General features: G+C 39.0%; 1 protein-coding gene across 1 annotated transcript; it reads left to right on the top strand.

Moving 5' to 3' along the window:
• The first annotated feature begins 259 nt into the window (after positions 1-259).
• Positions 260-20779, top strand: impg1b (interphotoreceptor matrix proteoglycan 1b). The gene is given in 17 exon segments (XM_063909262.1): positions 260-679; positions 5186-5401; positions 6340-6506; positions 6649-6677; positions 7341-7375; positions 7498-7541; positions 7639-7788; positions 9129-9187; positions 9481-9674; positions 9770-10111; positions 11639-11737; positions 11740-12173; positions 17111-17330; positions 17732-17942; positions 18704-18889; positions 19616-19699; positions 20175-20779. Coding segments are annotated over 16 exon segments (2493 nt in total). The 5' UTR covers positions 260-612; the 3' UTR covers positions 19656-19699; positions 20175-20779.
• Positions 20780-21239: the final 460 nt, after the last annotated feature.

Here is a 21239-nt window from a genome sequence, read left to right as displayed (position 1 = left end):
GCACACAAATGATCTGGGTGTCAAGGGGCTGACTATTGGGAGTAGATATCTGGTCTTTGCCCGTTGGCAGATCCCCAAGTTTGTTCAGCTGACAGATGAGGGTCCAGAAGGTGGCTTACAGGATGAGGCCAGGCTGCCACGTGGCCCAGCAGGGATTACAAGCAGTAAGAAGAAGGTTAAGGGATTAGACGCAAAACCAAGCCTGCTTTTTTAACCTCGTCACTGTTGTCACACTGACAGCGTAGAAGGGAAACTCCCGAGCCAGAAATCTGTCTGTTCACCGTCACTCTGTCCTCTCCTCCGTCCTCCTCCGTCCTCTCCTCCGTCCTCTCCTCCCTCCCCGGCGGCTCTGCTCATCCACCCATGCAGCCTCCCCGGTTGTCTAGGAACTCCCTGCTGCTGAAAAACTGATCTGGAGCACAGAGAGGAGTGGACAACCTTTTTTTTGGTACTTACTAATGAGCTGGAGAACTTGTCAGCACAGATGAAGAGACTAATGGACATTCTGCTAATGGACTCAAAATAAAGGGATCCTGGATTTTATTGTTGTTTGCAACAAGTCTCTTTACAAATGACAACTTTGGGCTTGAGAACCACATAAATAAGCGCATCATGCTTTTGAAGTCAGGAATATTCCTCACCTTGTGTCTGTTTACCCTCCAAGCAAGTCAAATCAAAGGTAAGAATCCTAAAGGGAGGTTTGTTTTCCAGTTAACTTGGTTGAACCTTTTCATTAGTTATTGCCTTTTTGTTGGAGAAAGAATGGCTGTTTATTTTCGCACGGGTTTCAGTGGTTGCACGTTTCAACAATCTTAGCTCTTTAAGGCTCCAATTTCAGCCAGTACAGAGGTAATTCATTCAACAACTTGGTCAGCCAATAATACATGTCTAAAGGCCTTTTACACACTAGCTCCTAAGAAAGACCAAACTTTGCAAAATGAAAAAGATCACTCGTCACATTACTTTGTTCAGTGAGTGGTTGAGATCTACTTCAAGGACAACAGGGTTTTCCAGTTGAAATTGTGCATGAATCTGCTTTTTAAACATCACCTTTAGTAATGTTTAAAATGCTTGCTCATCCTCAAACACATCTTTGATTTATCTTTTTGAAATGTCAAGCAGCGAGAGAGCCACTTTTATGGCCATGACTATCCACTATGAATTATCAAGCAGAGGCATATTATAGATGTTAAGGGAGAAAGATAGCGTCATCTCATCAGTGATAACGTTTGCCTCCGCACTGGTTGTCTCATTCAGTGTGATGTGCCCGGCTGAGCTCATTATCCTGAAAGAAACAAAAGCCATTCTGTTCCCAGTGTCGCAGGACGCTAATCTTTTCTGGCTTGTAATTCTGCTGTGAGGCCTTTTTGCGGCTGCACCGAGCATTAAGGCCCGCTCCAACACTCCCTCCCCTCACTCAGGCCCTCGTGTCTCTGCATGTGCATGTCAGGTTTCAAGCTTACCAATTTCCAAAAAAACCCAATTTAAATGTTGTCTTCCTGCCGTGCCTATTATAGGAAACGCACATGATTTGGCAAATGTCAGACCACCTGCTGAAATGTTTAGAAGTGGAAGATTTGCCGGGTGAATGGGTCTGCCTGACACTGAACTGGGGGATAATTTTGCCCACAAAGCTGCAGGCTGAAATGTCAATGCCCACACATTCTTTGCATGTTCTTGGTGTTGGGCCAAATTTAGATTTGTGGAAAACAATATTGTTCATTGTAGAGGTAATTATTTCCGTGCAATACAGTGATTAACTGTTTTGTTTCTTTTCTTGCTCTGGCAAGTTTTTCACAATTCTTAGTTGAATGCTTACTGAATATTGACTACCAGCACAGCAGTACACTGTTCCTCTCCGATCACCAAATTATCCAGCCCTAAATGCCTGCATTTTGACATGAGTCTTCAACCATTGTTGGAGCAACAAGTCCTTAAAATCATACCTGTATAAGGGCAGACTTATTGAGAGATGGCTCTAGTGTGACCCAGAGAGTTTATGTTGAATCACATTTATTAACCATTATTGACCCATTTCTTAGATTTATAAGGATAGTGTTTTTAATTAGATAAAAACATGCAGTTTATTGTAAAATCACCATGAAATCTTGGCTTAACAAACTAAATAAAATTGTAACTTTGTAAAAAAGTTTGTAAACGAAAAGAAGGCCAGATAATTTGCCATTGAATTAGCTTTTGGTTATCACTTTAATTAAATGTGTCTTACTCGTCCATGTGGGGAACCTCACACATCATGGCACGATTTAGAACCAAATCACACCATTAACAATGCAATACCACACCTAACATTAGGCCAAGAAAGAATGGTTGCATGCTGGGATTGTTTACAACTTGCCTAACTTATGTAACCACAATAGCTAAGAATATGCATGATGATCAAGTTTGCCTTTGTCAAAATAAGAACTCAACAAACTCCAAAATGTTTTCAAAGTTGTGCAAAAAATGATTTCCCAAATCCAGCATCTTTGTCAATTGTTCTCCAGTTTTCTAAAGACCAACTAATTAATCATTAATCAACCAAGCTCATTATTACTATGATTGTAATATCGCTGTACTTGAATATTATCCAAATAACGACTCCATAGCAACTTTATTTCATTACATATCTTTTCTTGACATTCACTCCGTTTCATATCCAAGTTCACCATTATTGTCTTGGCAAATGTGATACACTTATGTGTGTTTATATATATATATATATATATATATATACACAGTTTTTTTATTTTATTATTATAATATGTTTTAGTATTTAGGGCGGCAGAGCCCATGTGTTTCATTGCATTAGCTCATACACTTGTCTAAGATATACACAAAGTTGGAGCCTGCATGCACCCCTTATCTTGTTTATCTTCACAACAATGTACCATCTCAAGCTAAACACTCTTTTTCCTCACTTGCCTTTATTATGTCCCCTCATTTAGATTAAACACTCTATTAATTATGTCGAATGACCTTGAGACTGTGTTCATGGGTTGAATAAATGTAGGCTTATTGTCTTATAAAGTCATTCAAGGTCTACCACCTGGCACTCCAATGGGTACCTTTCTTTTAAAAGAGATTTTACCAAGGGGTGAGCGTGTTAGTGTTGGCTGAGTGGCACACTGGCTTGTGTAATGGTGTGGAATGGCCTTACTGTCATGCCTGGCCAGGGTGGTCATGCTTGTTTTTTTACTAAGAGGAACAGAAAATGGAGTCATTCTCCTCCTTTGTGCAGCATCTTAGTGATATAATGCATGGAAATATTCCTGTCCCTGTTTGTTAGAGCTTGAATGTTTTGGTGAGATGTGATGTTTTTGTTAACTACCCAAATCTGCGGGGTGTCCACCTGTAACTCATTGTAATCTCTTTGAGATCCACTGTGCACGCACATCCTGTTTCAGCTGTAATCCTCATGCGTGAGTTTCTGCAAATTCACACCTGGACGCTGCCCAGCACAACCTCACACTGACACTGTGAGCCACTGAGCAGCTTCAGTAGTACAACGTGAGTCAAGTTGCTCAAGGGCATCTCAGCCACCGAACCTGGGGGAGAACAATGTTACTCATTCACTTTCTCTACACATCTCTGCGCTTCACAAGCATTCAAAATGACAACCTCCCAAAAACCGGGCTCCAGGCCCCAGACATTTTTACACTACAGTGATTTTGAAACCTCAAGTAACTCGTTGCACTTTTTTCCAAAATCCCACATGCAGAGAATTTGTCTTCACTTTGTACAAGAATAAACTCTGTGGTCTTCTGTGTGTAATATACCTTTCACTGCAAAGCAATATGCTAATTATAGGCTGAGCAAGCAGCAGTTAACTTACAGTAAGAGGGCTGGACAGATACTATTAAGTAACTTGTTGGATTAGTCGTCTGTCAAGTTTAATTCTACTCTTGCTGTTGGCATTAAATGCCTGGTTCCTGAATACTAGCTGAAGCTAGATATTCAAAGGGAGCTTCAGTGATTCAACATTACATTTCCATAACAATTCATGCAGCAGATGCCCCATACATTTTAAACTAAAGCGCTGTAGCAATGGGTCACTGTCTAAAATCACAGCATCTTTAAAAAATGATACTTTATGTTTTCGTTGTACACCAACAACTAACGTCTCCATAACCAAGTGCACAGGATAAGCTTTCTGTCAATATTCAAAGTCCCAAGCCAATTATGAGATAAGCCCTGATGACATCACTGTGACATAACCGTGTTTGTTGCTGTTTTCACGTACTGCGTGTTACTCCCTGTGACAATCAAACCGATCTTGGTGCATATTTTTTTAATCCATTGTTTGGGATATTGCAAACTAAGAGTTGTGTTGCAGTGAAGATTTTTTTCCATGTTGCATTTTCTTTCATCTATAAGGAGAAAAAGGCAGCTCGTCTGAAATGTATGGCTACTTCACAAAAAATCAAACATACCTTCAAACACAAATGAAGCTTTACATACTTTATATCTGGTTGACCAAAACATGTGATGATGTAAGATCATGTGTATAAATGCGTTCCTGTCACAATACCTGCCATCGGTTTGTCTTATCCGTATGTTCTTACCTCGCCCCACCGCCATCCAGGAGCAGGTACAGAACCCTCAAATATAAAAGGGCTCACTTTGCAAAAAGCTTGCTTCCGGCAGTAATTTCTGCCTTAAATAGCAGGCCTGAGTGTAGCTGTCATGTGTGTCGCCTTCTGTTTTTTTGTTTGGTTTGTGTTATGGTTTGTTGTCTGTATGTTGTATGTATACTGTGTACAGTGCTATGAAATTGAATTTCCCCCTGGGTACAATAAATCTAAATCTAACTGTACAGTAGCTTTGTCCTTGTACTGTCAGACAAACATAACTAGACATGTCAAGGTTAATCTATAATTACTTAATGAATTAGATAAGCAACGTTTTTTATTTACATAATTGATATAACAAGTAATTGAATTGTTCTGACATTTGCAACTAAAAAAGAAACAAATGAGTGCTTTGGCGATGTGCCGCCCTCTGTCAGTTGTTAATTATAATAATTAACACAACAACTAACAAAAAATGTCACACTTGCATGATTAACCTAATTTCAGCTACCTGTATTGCTTACGTTCTATGTTAATTCCACGCTACATTTGCTGGATACTGTAAACATGATTATATTTATTTCCTAAACTGACATTTTCTCTGACTGCTCTTGCAGAAATACATGACCAGGGTTTTTCCGGACTGAGGGATGTCAAGTACCGACACTTTCTAGAATCCTCCAGACCGATCAGACACACCACAAATGTCAGAACGGAGCCGAATGGACATCGGAATAGGAGGTCGCCGCTCCTCACCACGGGGGTCAAAGTGTGTCCGCAGGAGTCGATGAAAGCAGTCATCGGCAGCCATCGGGCCTATTACAAACTCAGAGGTAAACTCTTGTGTAAGCTTATACTGTTATTGAAGTTATTTTTAACTTGATGCATAATTAAGACATCAAATATGATTCAATAAGCGTTTCATAAATAATTGAGTGTCAAATGAGAAAAAAGCACTTCTTCAAACAATTGGGTAAATAGCGTCCTTTTGATGTTTGGTGCCGCTTTTGAAAAGATGATGAAAAAGAGTTTTTAATCTCCTCAAATATTTATGATTCTCTAAATCTTATCAATGGATGGATATGCACATACTGTAGCACATGATATCATGACGTTATATGTAAATATTCTTTGTCCAAGTGAGATGAATTTAGATGATTTAAGAGGCAGAATTTGCCATATTTCTTGTTACAATGGCAAAGTAATACGAACTGTTCCACAACAGCTGCTGTGGCGTAGGATTTTAAAAGGAGGCAGATTAATCTGCTGTATTGGATGTAATCGCTTCGTTCCAGAAATTTGTTTGTCAGAGAATACATTTACCACAGATATTGGACAATGTGGAGCTTGTTTCCCCCACGGAGGAAGATGAAACGCAATTTAGCTCCAGGGGGTCTCTGTGCTCATTATTGTAATATTAATAATAAATGTCACGGAAAAACGAAGAGTTAAATATACAGTTTGACATTTACTGAAACGGGCCTTCCTGCCTTTTTGTTCTGTCCCCAATATATCATGTTTAATATATTTTGTGATATGTCAAAACATTGTGTCAAATGTGAAGCTCAGTGAAAAGTTTCTGAGGAAACAATGATTTATCAAAGCTAACGCTCCAAATGCAGACATGCCAACAATCATCAATGTTATGCCATCTCAATTCATCCTTAATATCTTTTTGTTTAAGATATTATTCGATTGTGTTTACGCAAACTCAATATATATATTGAGTCAAAACGAATAAAATCCACAAAATAACATGACATCTCTTCAGTTTGCCAGGAAGCAATTTGGGAAGCGTTTCGGATCTTCTTGGACCGATCCCCAAACTCGGAGGAGTATAGAGCCTGGCTTTACACCTGCCAGCATGAAAACCTCTGCATGGACGACCTGGCCCAGAACTTCAGCAGCTCTCAGGAGCATCTGGACCTGGTGGCCCGAGTGAGTCCAACACCCGAACACAGCTGAAATATCTTCAATGATGAGGCTCCTTTCATGGCGATATGTTCATGCTGTGAGGCAGTGTTCTTATGAGCAGAGTAAAACTATGATGGTGAATAACCATTACGTCTCTTTTTTCCAGAGGGTGGCGGAGCAAACAGAAATCGAAGGGTATGTACATTGGTTAAGTGTGACTTATCTGAATACAGTTCCAGTCAGACAACTCACGTGTTTCATTAATATGTTTATTAGAAGCAGTATAGATTGAGTTTTGCGTCTAGGCTCGGGCCTCATCACTCCACATATTTACGTAGAACATTGAGTGATGATTAGATAACTAACCCCCCGAGCTGGGGAGGAAGCTGGGGTGGTGTTGGGTCAGGTAAACAATGGCAACGTGGAGTAGCAGCAGAAGTAGCATTAGCCATGCAGATGGAGGCAGATCTGGTAGCTTAAATAGAGTGGCAAATTAAGGAGACTGTATTTGGTTGGTTGTAAGAACGGCAGGGGGGTGTTATGTACGAATGTATCATTGGTGCTCGAGTTGACTGCCTGAATTAGCTCGCAGGCTTCACCCCATTTTAAACCAAAATGTGTTCACAGTAAATGTGACATCTGTTTAACATTGCAAAGTGGTAATTTATTTCAGAGGCAATGAACATTTCAAACCAGCTAAACCTTTTGGCTTTCTTAGCTAGAAAAAATACATTTGGGATACTGGGCAAAAATAAATGTTGATTTTAAGTGGGAGCATTCTTGAATAACTCACACATTTAACACAGCAAGTAATCAAAGTCGTCTAACTACATTGGTAACACATATTTGTATTTTCAGAGTTTTTGCTGGAACCACAGAGTCAGGAATTGATTGTGAGTTGACCCCCAACACAATGTTTGCATTTCAATATGTTTATCAACTTTGAAGCTATCAAAACATTTTCACAACACCATTAACAACATTAACTAGTGATTTTTTTTTGTGTTTGTCACAGGCACCTGGACACCCCCAATGATTGTGCTACCAACTGAGGCTAACGTGAGTGAACCTATACAGTTTCAATGTTTTGATAATCCAAACATTCTCAAAAGCACTTGACACTGTCTAACCACAGTCATTTTCTTTATTTTCCTAGATCGAGGAAGACCCCAACATGATCAAAGAGAACTATGAGGAGTACGTTATCCATTTCAGTGTTACCATCTCGGACCCGGCGTTCACCAAGCTGCTCAGGGATCCACAGGTGGTGGAGTACAGTGAAATCAGACAAGAGCTCACAGAAAAGGTAAGAGCCAAGTGTACAGACCCAAAGTCAATGTTAACGTTCTATTTCCTTGCCTTCTATACAAACACAGGAACCAACATCCTAGCAGAGCTCTGTTTAAGAAGCTTTTAAAGATGTTACTGAGGGACAAGAAACTCTGCAGGGAAACTGAGATCTACTGAGGTTAAACTATTTCACACACAGCTTTTTACCTCACCTGTAACTTCTTCGCAGATGGACGAAAAAAACCTCTAAATTAGTCTGTGACTTTTCATCCCTTCTTTCACAGCAGTGTTCATTATGCAAGACCTTCCTTACAATGAAATCAATGTGATTGTCAGCTTATATGGCCTTGTATTGTTAAATGTAAAGCTCACCGTGATTGATTTAACAGCTTTAAGGTCGCAAACCAATGGACTTAAGGTAAGACTTCTAAATGACCACAAGCCTGAAATAGTAAGATCTAATCATATAGATTATCTCTGACTAAGAAGGCATTGAAAGAGGCTCTAAACGCAGCTCTTCTACTGGTGTTAAATGACCTGGCAGTTGGAATTAAACAGAGCAACCACTGCAGAAAGGCAAAATACCAAGGTTTTTTCATGTGTTTTTTTTTTTTTTATATTATCAAGTATCAGAATTCAGGGTCATTCTTAAAACGTATGGAAATGATTACTCTATTTGATAACAACAACCATTATTTTTGTTGCTGGGTAAATAATACAAACATATAAATTCATCTGCAGATAGCTGCCATGGCTGTCTACCAATCTTAACATCACTTTCCCTTTTGACATGTCGCAAGCCAGCCGTAATGCTTCCTGTCATTCCCGAGCCTTTCCCCTCCTTCCTCCTCGCTGTCCTCAGTATGTCCACCTTTATCCATCACCTGACCCCCACACCCAAATACACACCTGTTCCCAATCCCTCTAATCAGCTCCGTTACACTTATACAGGTCACTTCACTTTCTGCTTGTTAGGACTTCACGGTGTGTGTGCATGCCTTTCCCCTTTGGGTTTTCTGTTAAATAAACCATGTATTGACACGTTTTGTTTTTTCTCAGCACAGTAAATCTTTAAATATAACCCCTGCTGCCTCTTTGCCATGCTTTTAGATTCAATAATACAGAGGATTCAAAGTGTGCAGCAACACAATGGTTATTTTCAATGTTATTTTAAGAAAAACCTGTGCCGTTTCTTAGGAAATCTTTCCTTGACTGATGTGAGGATCCAAGGACAGATAGTGTCTCATTCGTATTCATATTCTGATAAAACTGTAAAGTCCACTGAGAAAAATGTAAATGTGTAATGTTGGGCTATATAAATAAACTTTGATTGATTGTTTTTTTGTTTTTTTTTAGATGCGTCGTGTGTTTGCAGGTGTCCCTGGATTCAAAGAGATTCGTGTGCTGGGATTTCGGTGGGTTTCGTTTTCGTAAAGTTTTTTCTTAGGGTTTGAAAGGTACTTACTTTCAGTTGTACCTTTTGTAATAATGATCGATTTTGATAAAACACAGTAAATGAGAAGATACTAAAAACATACATTCTCATACAATTGCCCTGAAGGGAGTTATATTGAAGCATTAAAATACTCAAGTATCAAGTGAAACTATAACATCCCCAACTATCTCCCCTATTGGGATGCCAGACATCCATTTCTAGTTGGATTTTTCTGTTATGAAGGTTTCTAACATGCCTTGTTGTATTGCTCAGCTCAGAGGATGTGTCAGTGCGTTACGCCATGGTCTTTAATGGAGAAACTGAGCTCAACGATGAACCTGACGTTCTTGAGAAGCCTGACATGGACGAGGATATGAATGCTCCTAAGCTGAAGCACATCATCGTAAAGGCCTTGAAACAAGAGACCTCACTCCCACTGGACATGGAGACACTCAGCTTTGAGAGTGGTAAGCATGATATTACATTTAACTGAATAAAAAATGTATGCTCTTGCTCAGAACAGGATTTTGGAACTCTAAATCTTTTAACTTTTCCTTTTCAGTAACCACAATTTATCCAGTTGCGGAGCTTGGCATTAACGCAGTTGAGGACGACACCACAAAGCCACCTACGGAAGACCGATCTCCCACCCAGAGTTTCTTTCCCACTGTGGCAGTGATAGAAAACTTGTTGGAAGCTTCTACATTCAAACCAGAAACACACACATATGTGCCTTTCATCCCGAACATCCTCCCAGAAAGCACTTATGCCATCACTGATGAGACTCCTCTAGTGTCCGCAGTAGAGGAGGAATCCACAGAAGATGCTGCGGTGGAGGATCTGGAGGAGCAGCCACCAACTGAGCCTGTTAACAGTGGTGAGGCTGAACCTGAGGTGACGGACGGTAAGGCTTATTCATGCTAAATGTTTTTAATGTTTTTAAAAGCAGGATGTTTAAGTTCAATCAGGAGCAACACATTCAAGGGTTCAAAGCTTTATTAGTAGCCCAACTTTAGATTGACGTTTAGACTCCAATTAGATCTATTGACAAAAGAAAAAGGAAGTACCTCAGGACCATCGAACCACAATTTGCTGTACTGTTCCGGTCCCTTAGTCCTGATTCTGCTGATGGTAGGAAAGGGAAGGGAGGTTGTTGTATTATCTAGATACACAAGATGCTGATCGAGCAAATCCCCATGCCAGAAAATTAAGCAGTAAAAGTACATTTTAATCTTATTTCAGTGGTGAATTATCTAAAAGTGACAAATGTAAGAAAATAGAAAAGATCTGGAAAGTAATTTACTGCTGATGGAAAATTAAAGAGAATTAAATTGGTCTTACTGAGTAACCTTAAACTTTAATTAATGTTGTTTTATTATTATTTAACAACAATTTATTTGGATTGTCTAATATTGATCCACTCTTATTGGGTGATGAGATGAGATGATGATCCTTTTTTATCTAACTTCGGACATTATGTAAGCTCTTATGTAGCTCCGACTTTAAGAGTTCATATAAATGTTTAAAATTATAACGTGTCACATTAAATTCCACATTTTATAGTGACATATTAAAGTCACGTGATTCTGAATATCAGCACAGCACTGTCCAAATAAAGAGTGACCCATTTTTTTCCCCCTTTCCCATCATATCTGCACAGAACACTCGCCTCTCACAGGAAATGGAACCGGCAGTATAATTAAACTTGATGGTTCAGTTTTGCACATGGAGATGCTCCCTGCTGAGGCAATACATCATATTAAAGCCCATTAACAAGCAGCCGCCCGCTCGTGGTTAAGCCATTACAAACTCATGCTGTGCGGCCAAACTTCGTTCAAACCTGCAGAACTTCATTTTCTAGTAGCAATTCTAAAGAAACCATATGTATCACTCGTCTCAAGCTGAGTTTAATGTTTGAAATGTTGCACGAGACATCTACTGCATTTAAAATTGATGGATTGTGCAGCCATAACAAAGCTTTGCGTTAAAATATTGTATAAAAAAGAAGAAGCCTCACATGAAAAACTTGAATATGTACTAACTGACATTTTTAGTTTCTGTTTTATTTTACTCATTGCATAATGACCATGCAGGGTAGCTTCTGCTTCCAATGTAAGTGCTACGCTATTCCAATTTCCACTTGACTCGAACCTCAGTTCCAAAACATGAGTGGTATCAATCTTTTAATTTTGCTTTTGGAAACAGATAGCTCCTTAACTTGTAGTCAAATCATCAAAGCAGTGAGATGTAATTGTTCTGGTTACATATCTGCTAAAACAACTAACATGATTGATTGAGTGTCAAGCTTACATTCCATTAAGACCTTAGAATAACTACTACAACAATTGCTGGTGTATTTCCATGTTCCTTCTTAACAAAAAATAACTCTTTCTACTATTACAACATGTTTTCTGATGTTTTATTTTACAAGAACCTGAACCAGCTAATGAAATTCCTGAAGAACATCCCTTAGCACCTCCAGAAGAGGCTACAGTCCCAGTATCGACACCATCATCTCAGGAGGATGTTGTCAAGGCATTGAACCAGAAACAGAAGAGGAATATTTGCTATCCCCTGCAGAGAGCGGCGAGGCCCCCGAGGACAGGGTTGAGTCTGGTGGAGGGCAAAGTGCAGAAACCCCGGTCCCAACAGATCTGCCTCCTGAGAACTCCAACATTCAAGACGATGTAGGGTCGAGTCAGAACGGGATGGCGGAGAATACGACCGACTCTCTGGAAGAAGAGAGCGGCAGTGGATTTTCATCAGAGTCTGACGAACACCCGCACGGATCCACGGCATCACCAGCCATGAGGCAAGGCAGCACCCCTCTGATGGCTGCAGTGGATGCGGGCAAAGAGTTAGTGGTTTTCTTTAGCTTGAGGGTCACTAACTTGAAGTTTTCTGACGACCTGTTCAACAAGAGCTCCCCAGAGTATAAATCACTGGAGCATACCTTTCTTGAGCTGGTAGGTACACAAGCTTTTGTGGTGGATATCATGATGTTGCATACTTTTTTTTCCTATTTGCTTTCGTAGCCCAAGCTGACATGTGTGACAAAAGTGTTTGTATATGTTTAAGAGGTAGAAATACATATTTAACCGTAGCCCCAAATTGGTGCTTACTCTATATTTTTGTCCTGCAAAGGTAAGGATGCACTTTGCAGCGAGCCTTAAGTGCACATTTTTTATCATTAAAAAAACAGTTAATTTAAATGGTTATATATATTATATCCTTCAACAAATTTTATTTTTGTATCAAACTGTTATGAGGATTTCATTTCAGAGGAGCCATTGTGTCAACAGTATGAAGAAATGATTCTGTTTCACTCAGACACAGCACTCTGGGTCCAGAAACTCGCCAAACCCTGGAGCTTCCAGTAAATCTGGGCCTAGGAGACAGAAGATTTTAGCCTCCATACCGGTATTCTCTTCCATATTGGAACTATATTTCCAATGCCTCAGCGAGAGCATGACTTTTCTATTTCTTAACTAACCTTTTCAAAATGCAGTATCTAGCCGAGAGCACCTAACATTTCTGGAAAACTTTAACTTTAGATTTCAGTTTTGCTTTTGTCCTTACATTAGACATTTGACCTTTCTGCTGCAACTACTCATGTCTGTTATCTGAAGTCTGGTTCTGTTAAAGTGTGCTTTTGTGTATTTGCCTTAATTTTGTTGTGCTTGAGTTTTGGATTGATCAGGGAATGTTTTGATTATGTTTGATATATTTCAGCTTGTCTTTTTGTACGATTTGTGTCTGCAAGGGATGTGTGAAGGTTCTGGGCTATAAAAATGGAAATATGTTGTTATTTATTTCAAGAGATACACACGTAAACAGTCTTAAGGAACAGTAGAACCTATCAGACTATTGACACCAATTTCATATCTGTTGATTCAATGTGTAGCTGTAGCCAGTTAGCTTAGCATTTACACTGGAAATGAAGGAAATAGCTAGCATGCATCTTTACAAAAGTAACACAATGGTCTCTGATAATGTTGACAGTGACAGCCCTTAGAATCACAAATCCTCATTTTTACACAAGGTGGATTTTGTTTGCACTAAGCCAGGCTAGCTGTGTCCCCTGTTTTCAGTTTTTATGCTAAGCTAACGGTTTGCTGTCTGTAGCTTCATATTTATTTGAGTGATGGTGAGAGTGGTATCAATCTTCTCATCTAGCTTGGCACCAAAGCAAATACTTTTGTTTCCACAAATGTTAAACTATTTCCTCATACAACATTGTAAGTGAATAATCTGTCTTCATTTGTTTGTATGGACAAACTCTCTGCTGTATGAAGCACACACTTGTCATTATCTATCAGCAGTTGGACTATATCGTTTTTACCAACAACATAGTGTGTTCTATCACATTGACCACTGTTTGTGCTTGTTTTGAAGCCTTAAAGTTACATTTGCTAAGTGAATGAATTAATGTGGAGCGCAACAATGTGATCATTACTTAAGCTACAAGGAAAATCATGCAGTTTGATGCATTAAGTGTTGCGAAAATGTATTGCTTTGTGCATGGTAGAGAGCTAGCCATGAGTAGTCTGAATCATGAGACTGGTTCTGCCTTAGTCATTGTGGGACTGTAGAAGGTTTGTGACTTGTGGTAAGAAGCTTTGAGTAATTCTGGTCGGTTCCAGCAGCACACACATTTAGCTATTAATGGTTCCAATCGGCTTAGTGAGACATCAGTCAGGGTACATCTGTACACATGTTGGCTATGTTGTGTTATTGACATAGTGTTTGTATGTGATACTTTAGGCAAAAAGACGATGCAATAAAATAGATTGGTGGAGGTAATTTTGTTTGGAGCTTTTGTGTGAATGCACATATGTTGAATCAATGCTGTAATGTTCCCATTTCTTTTGGCAAATAGGCAGCAGCATCGTTTCTTTTTCTTTTCTGAATACAGTTACATTAGCAGCTGGTAAGTAGGTGAGGATCCTGAACCTTATTAGCGTGCATCAAAGAATGAAGCTTCACTTGACATCGTTATTTAGTTTCAAGGCTTACCCCGAGGTTAAATAAAGGGACATATTTTTAGGCCTGTGTGGCGATCTGTTATATAAAGACCTTCGCCTCAAACTGAGGAAGTGCCTTTGCTGCGATGCCATGGGGCAGAGGAGATGTGTGGTACTACAGGTGGGCTTAGTTTTCAGATTTATTCTGGGTGGTATGATATTCCTAGTTAAGGAAAATGGTTCATAATGGGTTATATTTTTTAATAATTTCTCAAGGATTTTCACTAAATAGTTTAAGATACATAAAAGACAGAATAGTGGAGGTTTTATAGATTCATGTTATGAATAATTTTCTTTTTACTTTTGTTTCCTTAAACAGAAAGCACTATTTTCCTATTCATTTTCATGCCTTTAAACATAGAAAAAATACATTGTCTGCTCTGGATGAGAGAAAACAATGGGTAGAACATATTTATAGAGGCACATTACACAAAGATGCTAAATAAATAATAATGAAAAAACACTCCATCTCCAATCTTAAAGGTTGCCCAAACCGTAGTTACTTGAGCTTTCCTCATTAATCAACTTATTAAGCTTCCTGGCAAAACTAATGTGGTCAGACGTTTGAGCCGGTAAGTATTTGCCGTATACTATCTATTCTCACTTCCCATTAGGAATAGTAAATATTACTTCCTTTTAAATGGGCTATTAAGGAAGAGAAGAAACATGTTTCAGGTTTGAAAGGGTTTGTAAATCACTGAAAAGCTATAAAGTTAAAGATGAAATGTAAAATAATATATAAATATTTTCTGCAGCCCATTTAAATGGACATAATGGAATGTTTTACTGGATATTGCACCCCATTTATGACACTGTACATTCACTGTTTCATATATGTGTATACATATATATGGACTATTAGCCTGCAGTGGCTTGCAATTCCCAGTTTGCCTTTGCCTCCATTACTCCTGTACCTACTGGTTTGTGAAGCAACCAATAAAATTGGACATGGAGATTGGAATTATTTTATTTTCCACAGTAAATCATTTTCATGGCAGCTTTATATATATATATTTTCTAAACATGAGAGAAGGGAGATATGATTAGCTCTTTTAAAACAAGAACCAGTAGATACAGTGGTGTAAGCTCAGAGAAGCATTTGATGGTGTGAGAGACCGAAATGATGTAATTGTTAGTGTCACGCTCTCTGCAGGGTTGTTCCTCAGTGCACAATACAGACTGAGGTTTGTTGTTAAAGAGTTCTGTTTTGACCTTGTGTGGAAGGCCACAGAGCTACAGTTTGGCATTTAATTTACAGTTGATGTGAAGTTGCTGACATTTTGCATTGAGACAAATGGATGGCAAAAAAAGCAAGCTGCGTGTCCATTTGCACTGCAGGCTGTCCATTTGTTTGGGATGTTGGTCCTTCGTGTGCTTTCTCGGAGACTATCAGCTATAGGGAACTAGCCCCCAGTAAACTGTCTGCCAATGATAAGTGAAGTAACCTGATCAGAGCAGAGCTCCTTAAGGCCTCTTATCTCCTGCTCGACAGCCAGGCCAGCTAAAGCAGCGTAATCTTTCGCTCTCACACCGCAGCTGTTTGATGTTGGCCTCGGCCGTAGTGAACCTGAAGTGGCTGGAAGGAGAGCGGTTCAGATCGATGAACATTGATGCGGGTCCATTACTTCAGCTGGTTGACTTCCTTCCCTTCCTAAATATCACCACCACCATCAGTCAGAGTCCACAGCCCTTAAAGCTTGTTTTCTCAGTTATCTGAGCTACGTTTTGAGATTCGGAATATTTTTGATCTGTGCAGCAATGTGGAATACTGTAGATTATTAATAAATATGTGGAAGCATAAACTTGATTAATCAGAACAGTTTTATAAGTTGAAAAACGGTATTTCTTTGTCATTATTTTATTTAAAATGAATGGGAGTTATTGCTATTCTGCCAATCTATGCTAATCTACTAAGGTATTAATATCCTAATACATTTGTTGAGTTATTGGAACTGGGCAGGAGAAAATAAGCGTTTTAAATTAGCACCATCTTCTCCAATGCAGCTGAGTCACTGCAGTTATTTTTTTCTGTTTTGCCCACACCCTTCCACATTTCTTTGGCATTTTTAATTGATATAAGATCAAGTCAAAGCGCCAGCTTTGTAGGTCTGTGTAGGTGGGATAATGCAGAGATACTTAACCTGACAATGTATCGTGCATATGTTACTGTAAGGCACTTCATAAAAGCCTTCACTAAACATCATGTATTATAGATTTATTTAGAAATTGCGATAGCTTTGATGTCATACAATTCTTTTTAAGTGTCTCATCTTTTCATCATGTGTTCTCGGGCTCTTCCTCTACTAGAAATAGCACCTTCTGTGTTCGTATATTAATGCCTTTAAAACCTAACCCTAGTTATGTTCTAGATCTAATTACAAAGTCAGCGCAGTAATGGCAGGATTTCATGCTTGCATCAAAATTTAATTATGAACTATTCATAGCATTCACACTGTAAAAATATGACCTGAATAATTCAATATCAGCAGTGCTACGACAGCCTCAGTCCTGTTGATGTTGGAGTTTAACCACAGGTTAATGTGGTCTCTGCTGAACTGGTTGATAAGTTCTCTGGGGGGGAACAGATCTTTAGCGATATGAATCTGATATAATTTCCTAACCTACATATCCAAGAGGGATTCTTTGTTCTCTTAAATTTAAGAGAATTATTCCCTTATTACCCTTTTAAGATGAAATCTTGCTTTAGTGCTGCTTTCAAGGAACATTCACTCACTGATTACTTACACAAAAGACTATTATTTTTTTCAAATGAGGAATACAGTACCTCCTCTGAAAAATGTAAAGGGAATAGTTGAATAAACAGATAAAATAAAATAAATTATAAGAAGATAATTTGCTTTCCTATTTCTCACCCACAGCTTCTGCCTTATCTACAATCCAATTTGACTGGATTTAAGCAACTGGAAGTCCTGAACTTCAGGAACGGCAGCGTTGTGGTGAACAGCAAGATGAAACTGGACAAACCGGTACCGTACAACATCACAGAAGCTGTTCACTGCGTGCTCGAAGACTTCTGCAATGCCGCTTCTAAACGGCTCGACATCAAGATTGACAGTCGCTCCTTGGAAATAGAACCAGGTGAATCGTCGTCGCCTGTTCAGTCGAATCAGTGTTGTGTCCTGTGTGATTAAAGGATGTAGACATCTCAAGCAGAGAAAAGAAAAGATCTGACAGTGACATGTTCGTTCATGCTACAAGGTCAGAGCGCCTGCCCACATCACTCTGCAGTCTGTAGGTGATGCGCAGTAGAAATGGGAAGCATCTTTATGCTTGGAACATTTCATGACTGTATGTGGCCTTATGAAACACATTATTGGGTTAGCAGACATTATCATTCACATAAAAATGCTCTTTCATTTCTCAAATTCATTGAGAGACGGTTAAAAACTGCGTTCATTTTAATCAGCCTTCCCCTCTCTCTGGTCTTTATTTCTTCTACACCTCTATTCTCTTCCCCCCTCTTCCTCTGCTGGTTTCAGCCGACCAAGCAGACCCCTGTAAGTTCCTGGCCTGCAACGACTTTTCCCACTGCACGGTAAACCGCTGGACCGGAGAAGCAGAGTGTCTGTGCGACCCGGGCTACACCATCATGGACGGCCTGCCGTGTCAGAGCGTGTGTTCTCTGCAGCCTGACTACTGCCTGAACGATGGCCTGTGTGAAATAATTCCAGGGCATGGAGCCACCTGCAGGTACACAGAGCTGAGGAGTGAAAGAAAACACAGATCACAGGACCTCAGCTTTAGCATTTTGAAGTACATATTTCAAAATGATATCATAAGTTTGAATAAACTCTTGCCTTTTTTATTACTTAGCCTTCATTTAAATATTGTACCTTGCATTTATCTTTTTATGTAAGGAAGTTGCAATTACAAGTTACATTTCTTGAGAGTTTAAAGAGTACAAACAGGGACTGTGTTACTACAACCCTTCCTTGATGGTGCATTCAAAGACGATCAAGATTTGAGAGTTAACTATTGAAAGAAATAGAATTCTCACAATGTTGATTAATGCTGTAAAGAGGATCATGTGTATCCATTAGTTTCTCACAATTATTATTTCTGTTAAGCAGCCAGCTCATAAATCTTGGATGCCTAACTTCTCTTGAATACACCAATAAGAACAGCAAGAACAATTTTGATTTGAATGTAAAAGCTGATGATCTAGAGATCAGCTTCTCAATAGATGTATTCATGTTGAAAACAGGATGTTGTGGCAAATCAAGGCTCATTCAGTTTTTCTATAAAAAACAAGGAGTTTCATTTGAATTTAAAAATATAAAGTTTCCACAGAAAAAGTCTGTAATGTTTTAATTGGTTGTCAGTTTTATGTGACTATGACTTCATCATGATGTATTTATTAGAGTTGCAGTATTTCCCAGACGGTACTAGTGATAATCATGTGCTTACAGGGTGCTTCTCTCTGATCTATATACGTTTCTCATCTCTTTCAGATGCCCTGTAGGTAAATACTGGCACTACCACGGAAAACACTGCGACGAGCTGGTGTCGGTGCCCCTCGACCCTCCTTTAATTATAACATGCCTCGTGGGAAGCCTCTGCTTCGTTCTTGCCATCATTGGCATTTTGCTATTCATTAACAAGAAATGTATAAGGCCCGTAAAGGCTGTCACTTTGGTGTAAGTACGAGCATTTTTATTCATCTCATTTTGAAAATGTTTTGTTTGCTGTGATTTTTTTGATGTTTTGTGTTGTATTTTTGTTGGTATCCCACCCCCTCCCCCTCATCTCCTTTACATTGTAGGCACAGCCTTGCTCCCTATGCCTTTGAGAATACTTTGAGGGTGAACCCCGTATTTGAGAATGATGATGGTGTCTTAACTCAAGTGTCCACATTGCCATACCCTTCAAGTTCCGCCTCCTCCCAATCCCAACAGTCTGAACAAGAACAGTTTCCCTCAATTGAAAACATACATCTGAGTATTGAGGTACACTGTGCTTCCTGTGCACAAATGACTGAACTACTAACCTCAACTCTACTAATATATACTAATAGCCTCTAACAAACTCTCTGCAATGAATTGGCTTGTTTTCTTTTCTACCTTCTTACATTTTATTATTTAGCATTCAGAGCTTTACATTGACTGCCTTGAACTGCCTTATCCACAATGTCAAACACGTTTTTATAACTTTTAGGTATCCTATCCACAACTTTGCCGACATCAATGGCATATAGTTTTAACAGTGAGCTCTGCGGTAGCTGCTGTAGTAGATGCTGTAGTTCTAATCTCCTGTGGTAGATCTTTCTCTTCTGCAGATCCAGTCATTTTCGTAGGTCTTTATTCATATTGCCTCTCGTTCTATAATACATTAATGAAGCATACCGACTACTCTTGTTTCCACAGATCCCCCGACAACTCTACACCACAAGATCAGAAAAGTTAGTCTCAGAAATAGTGGACTTCCATCACTGTATACCGCACAACAAGGTGAGGACGAGGGGGAATTCTGATGATTTTGTAGATTTAAAGATAAAACGTCCTAGTGGAAAAGTTAAAGGGAGAAATTGTGTGGACTCTCTCAGAGGTCTTTTACTACAGACAATCAATTAGAATTGTAAGTGTTTCTTACAGTGTATATTCAATAACCTTTGTCATATCAAATATTTTACAGCTTTATGATGCGAACAAAGGTAAAACTCCTGTGCATCATGCAGCCATTGCTTATTCTTCGCTGAAAAACCGAATCAATGTTGACTTTCAATCATTACAATACCATTCAACATTATCTTATCTTATAAATTATTGGAAATTATCAGATATTAACCTTCAAATGATTTCCATGATTTGGACTCTTGGTGCTTCTGAAAAGGAAAAGAGCCCCATAAAAAGCAGATATCTTGAAGATGTTCTTATTTATTGTATAATTCCTCCTATTTTCCGTTCTCCTTCCTGTCTCCTGTAGACGTGGCGTCCCCCAAATGAATACAGGACATGCTGTATTTTAAGGTCCTCGGATAGCGAATGCTTTGAAGAAACAGTGTGAGGAGCTCATTTGAGGAGCAGCCGTCACCGTGAGCACAAACTGAAGCTGCTGTTTAACTGTTTATGGGATGTAACTGTACATAAGTTTTGAAATCTATTGTTCATAGTGATCGAAACGTCTCCTTAGACAGAGAGCTATGGATGTCAAGGTGAAAGCGACTTAGGTTGTCTTAAAGTGGAACCTCGTATTTATTCTATATATTGAATGGTAGGAGCATTTCCTGTGTAAGCTTTGCAGAGGTTGTTCTTTCCTCACAATGAGGTATTTATTATTTACAGACTGATACACATGGTGGTATCTTAAGGTTAGACTGTAACATGTTGTTTATTTTACTGTTATGCTTTACTTGTGTTGGGTCCCAAAAAGAGGATGAATGTATAAGCTGTTGACGTGGGTCATAACATGATGTCTATAGAAACATTGGCTGCTAACCTGTCTGTCCCTCTCAAAACCACTCTTCCAACTAATCACCTGTGTTTTGAGATCTGGATTTTTTACACATTTTGCATTTAAAAGCAAAACAAATAAAACGTTTTTTGCATAAAAAATATGATTTGTCTGTTTTTTAATATCTTAAAGCAGTGTGAGCTTCATTTGTGTGAAATTTAAAAGTTATACTTGATGAGTTAAAGTCTGAAATCAACCATCTCAGTTTGAGTACACAAAGTGTTTGCAGTCAAGTCAAGGATACCTCTACTTATTGTTGCTTCAAATCCACTGGAATAGCTCTAATAATGTGAAGAACATTTGCACTGAAGAGGCCCTTAAGTACCAAACATGCTAGTTGTATCAAGGTCCACGTAAGGTTCATACATTTCTTTTAAATGTTTAGAAGAGAACATTTTGAAAATATAAAGTGTCTGCAAGAGAGAACCTTAAATCTGTTTTAATCCACTTGATCACTTAATGTGAGTGACCTGAGCTCAGTGACGTCATCAGCCGCACAGCTTTTGTTGTTTAATGAATCTACACGCTAATCTCTTT

Source organism: Eleginops maclovinus, chromosome 19, assembly GCF_036324505.1.
Source record: "Eleginops maclovinus isolate JMC-PN-2008 ecotype Puerto Natales chromosome 19, JC_Emac_rtc_rv5, whole genome shotgun sequence".
NCBI classification, from domain to species: domain Eukaryota; kingdom Metazoa; phylum Chordata; class Actinopteri; order Perciformes; family Eleginopidae; genus Eleginops; species Eleginops maclovinus.
This window is presented reverse-complemented; position numbering and strand designations above follow the sequence as displayed.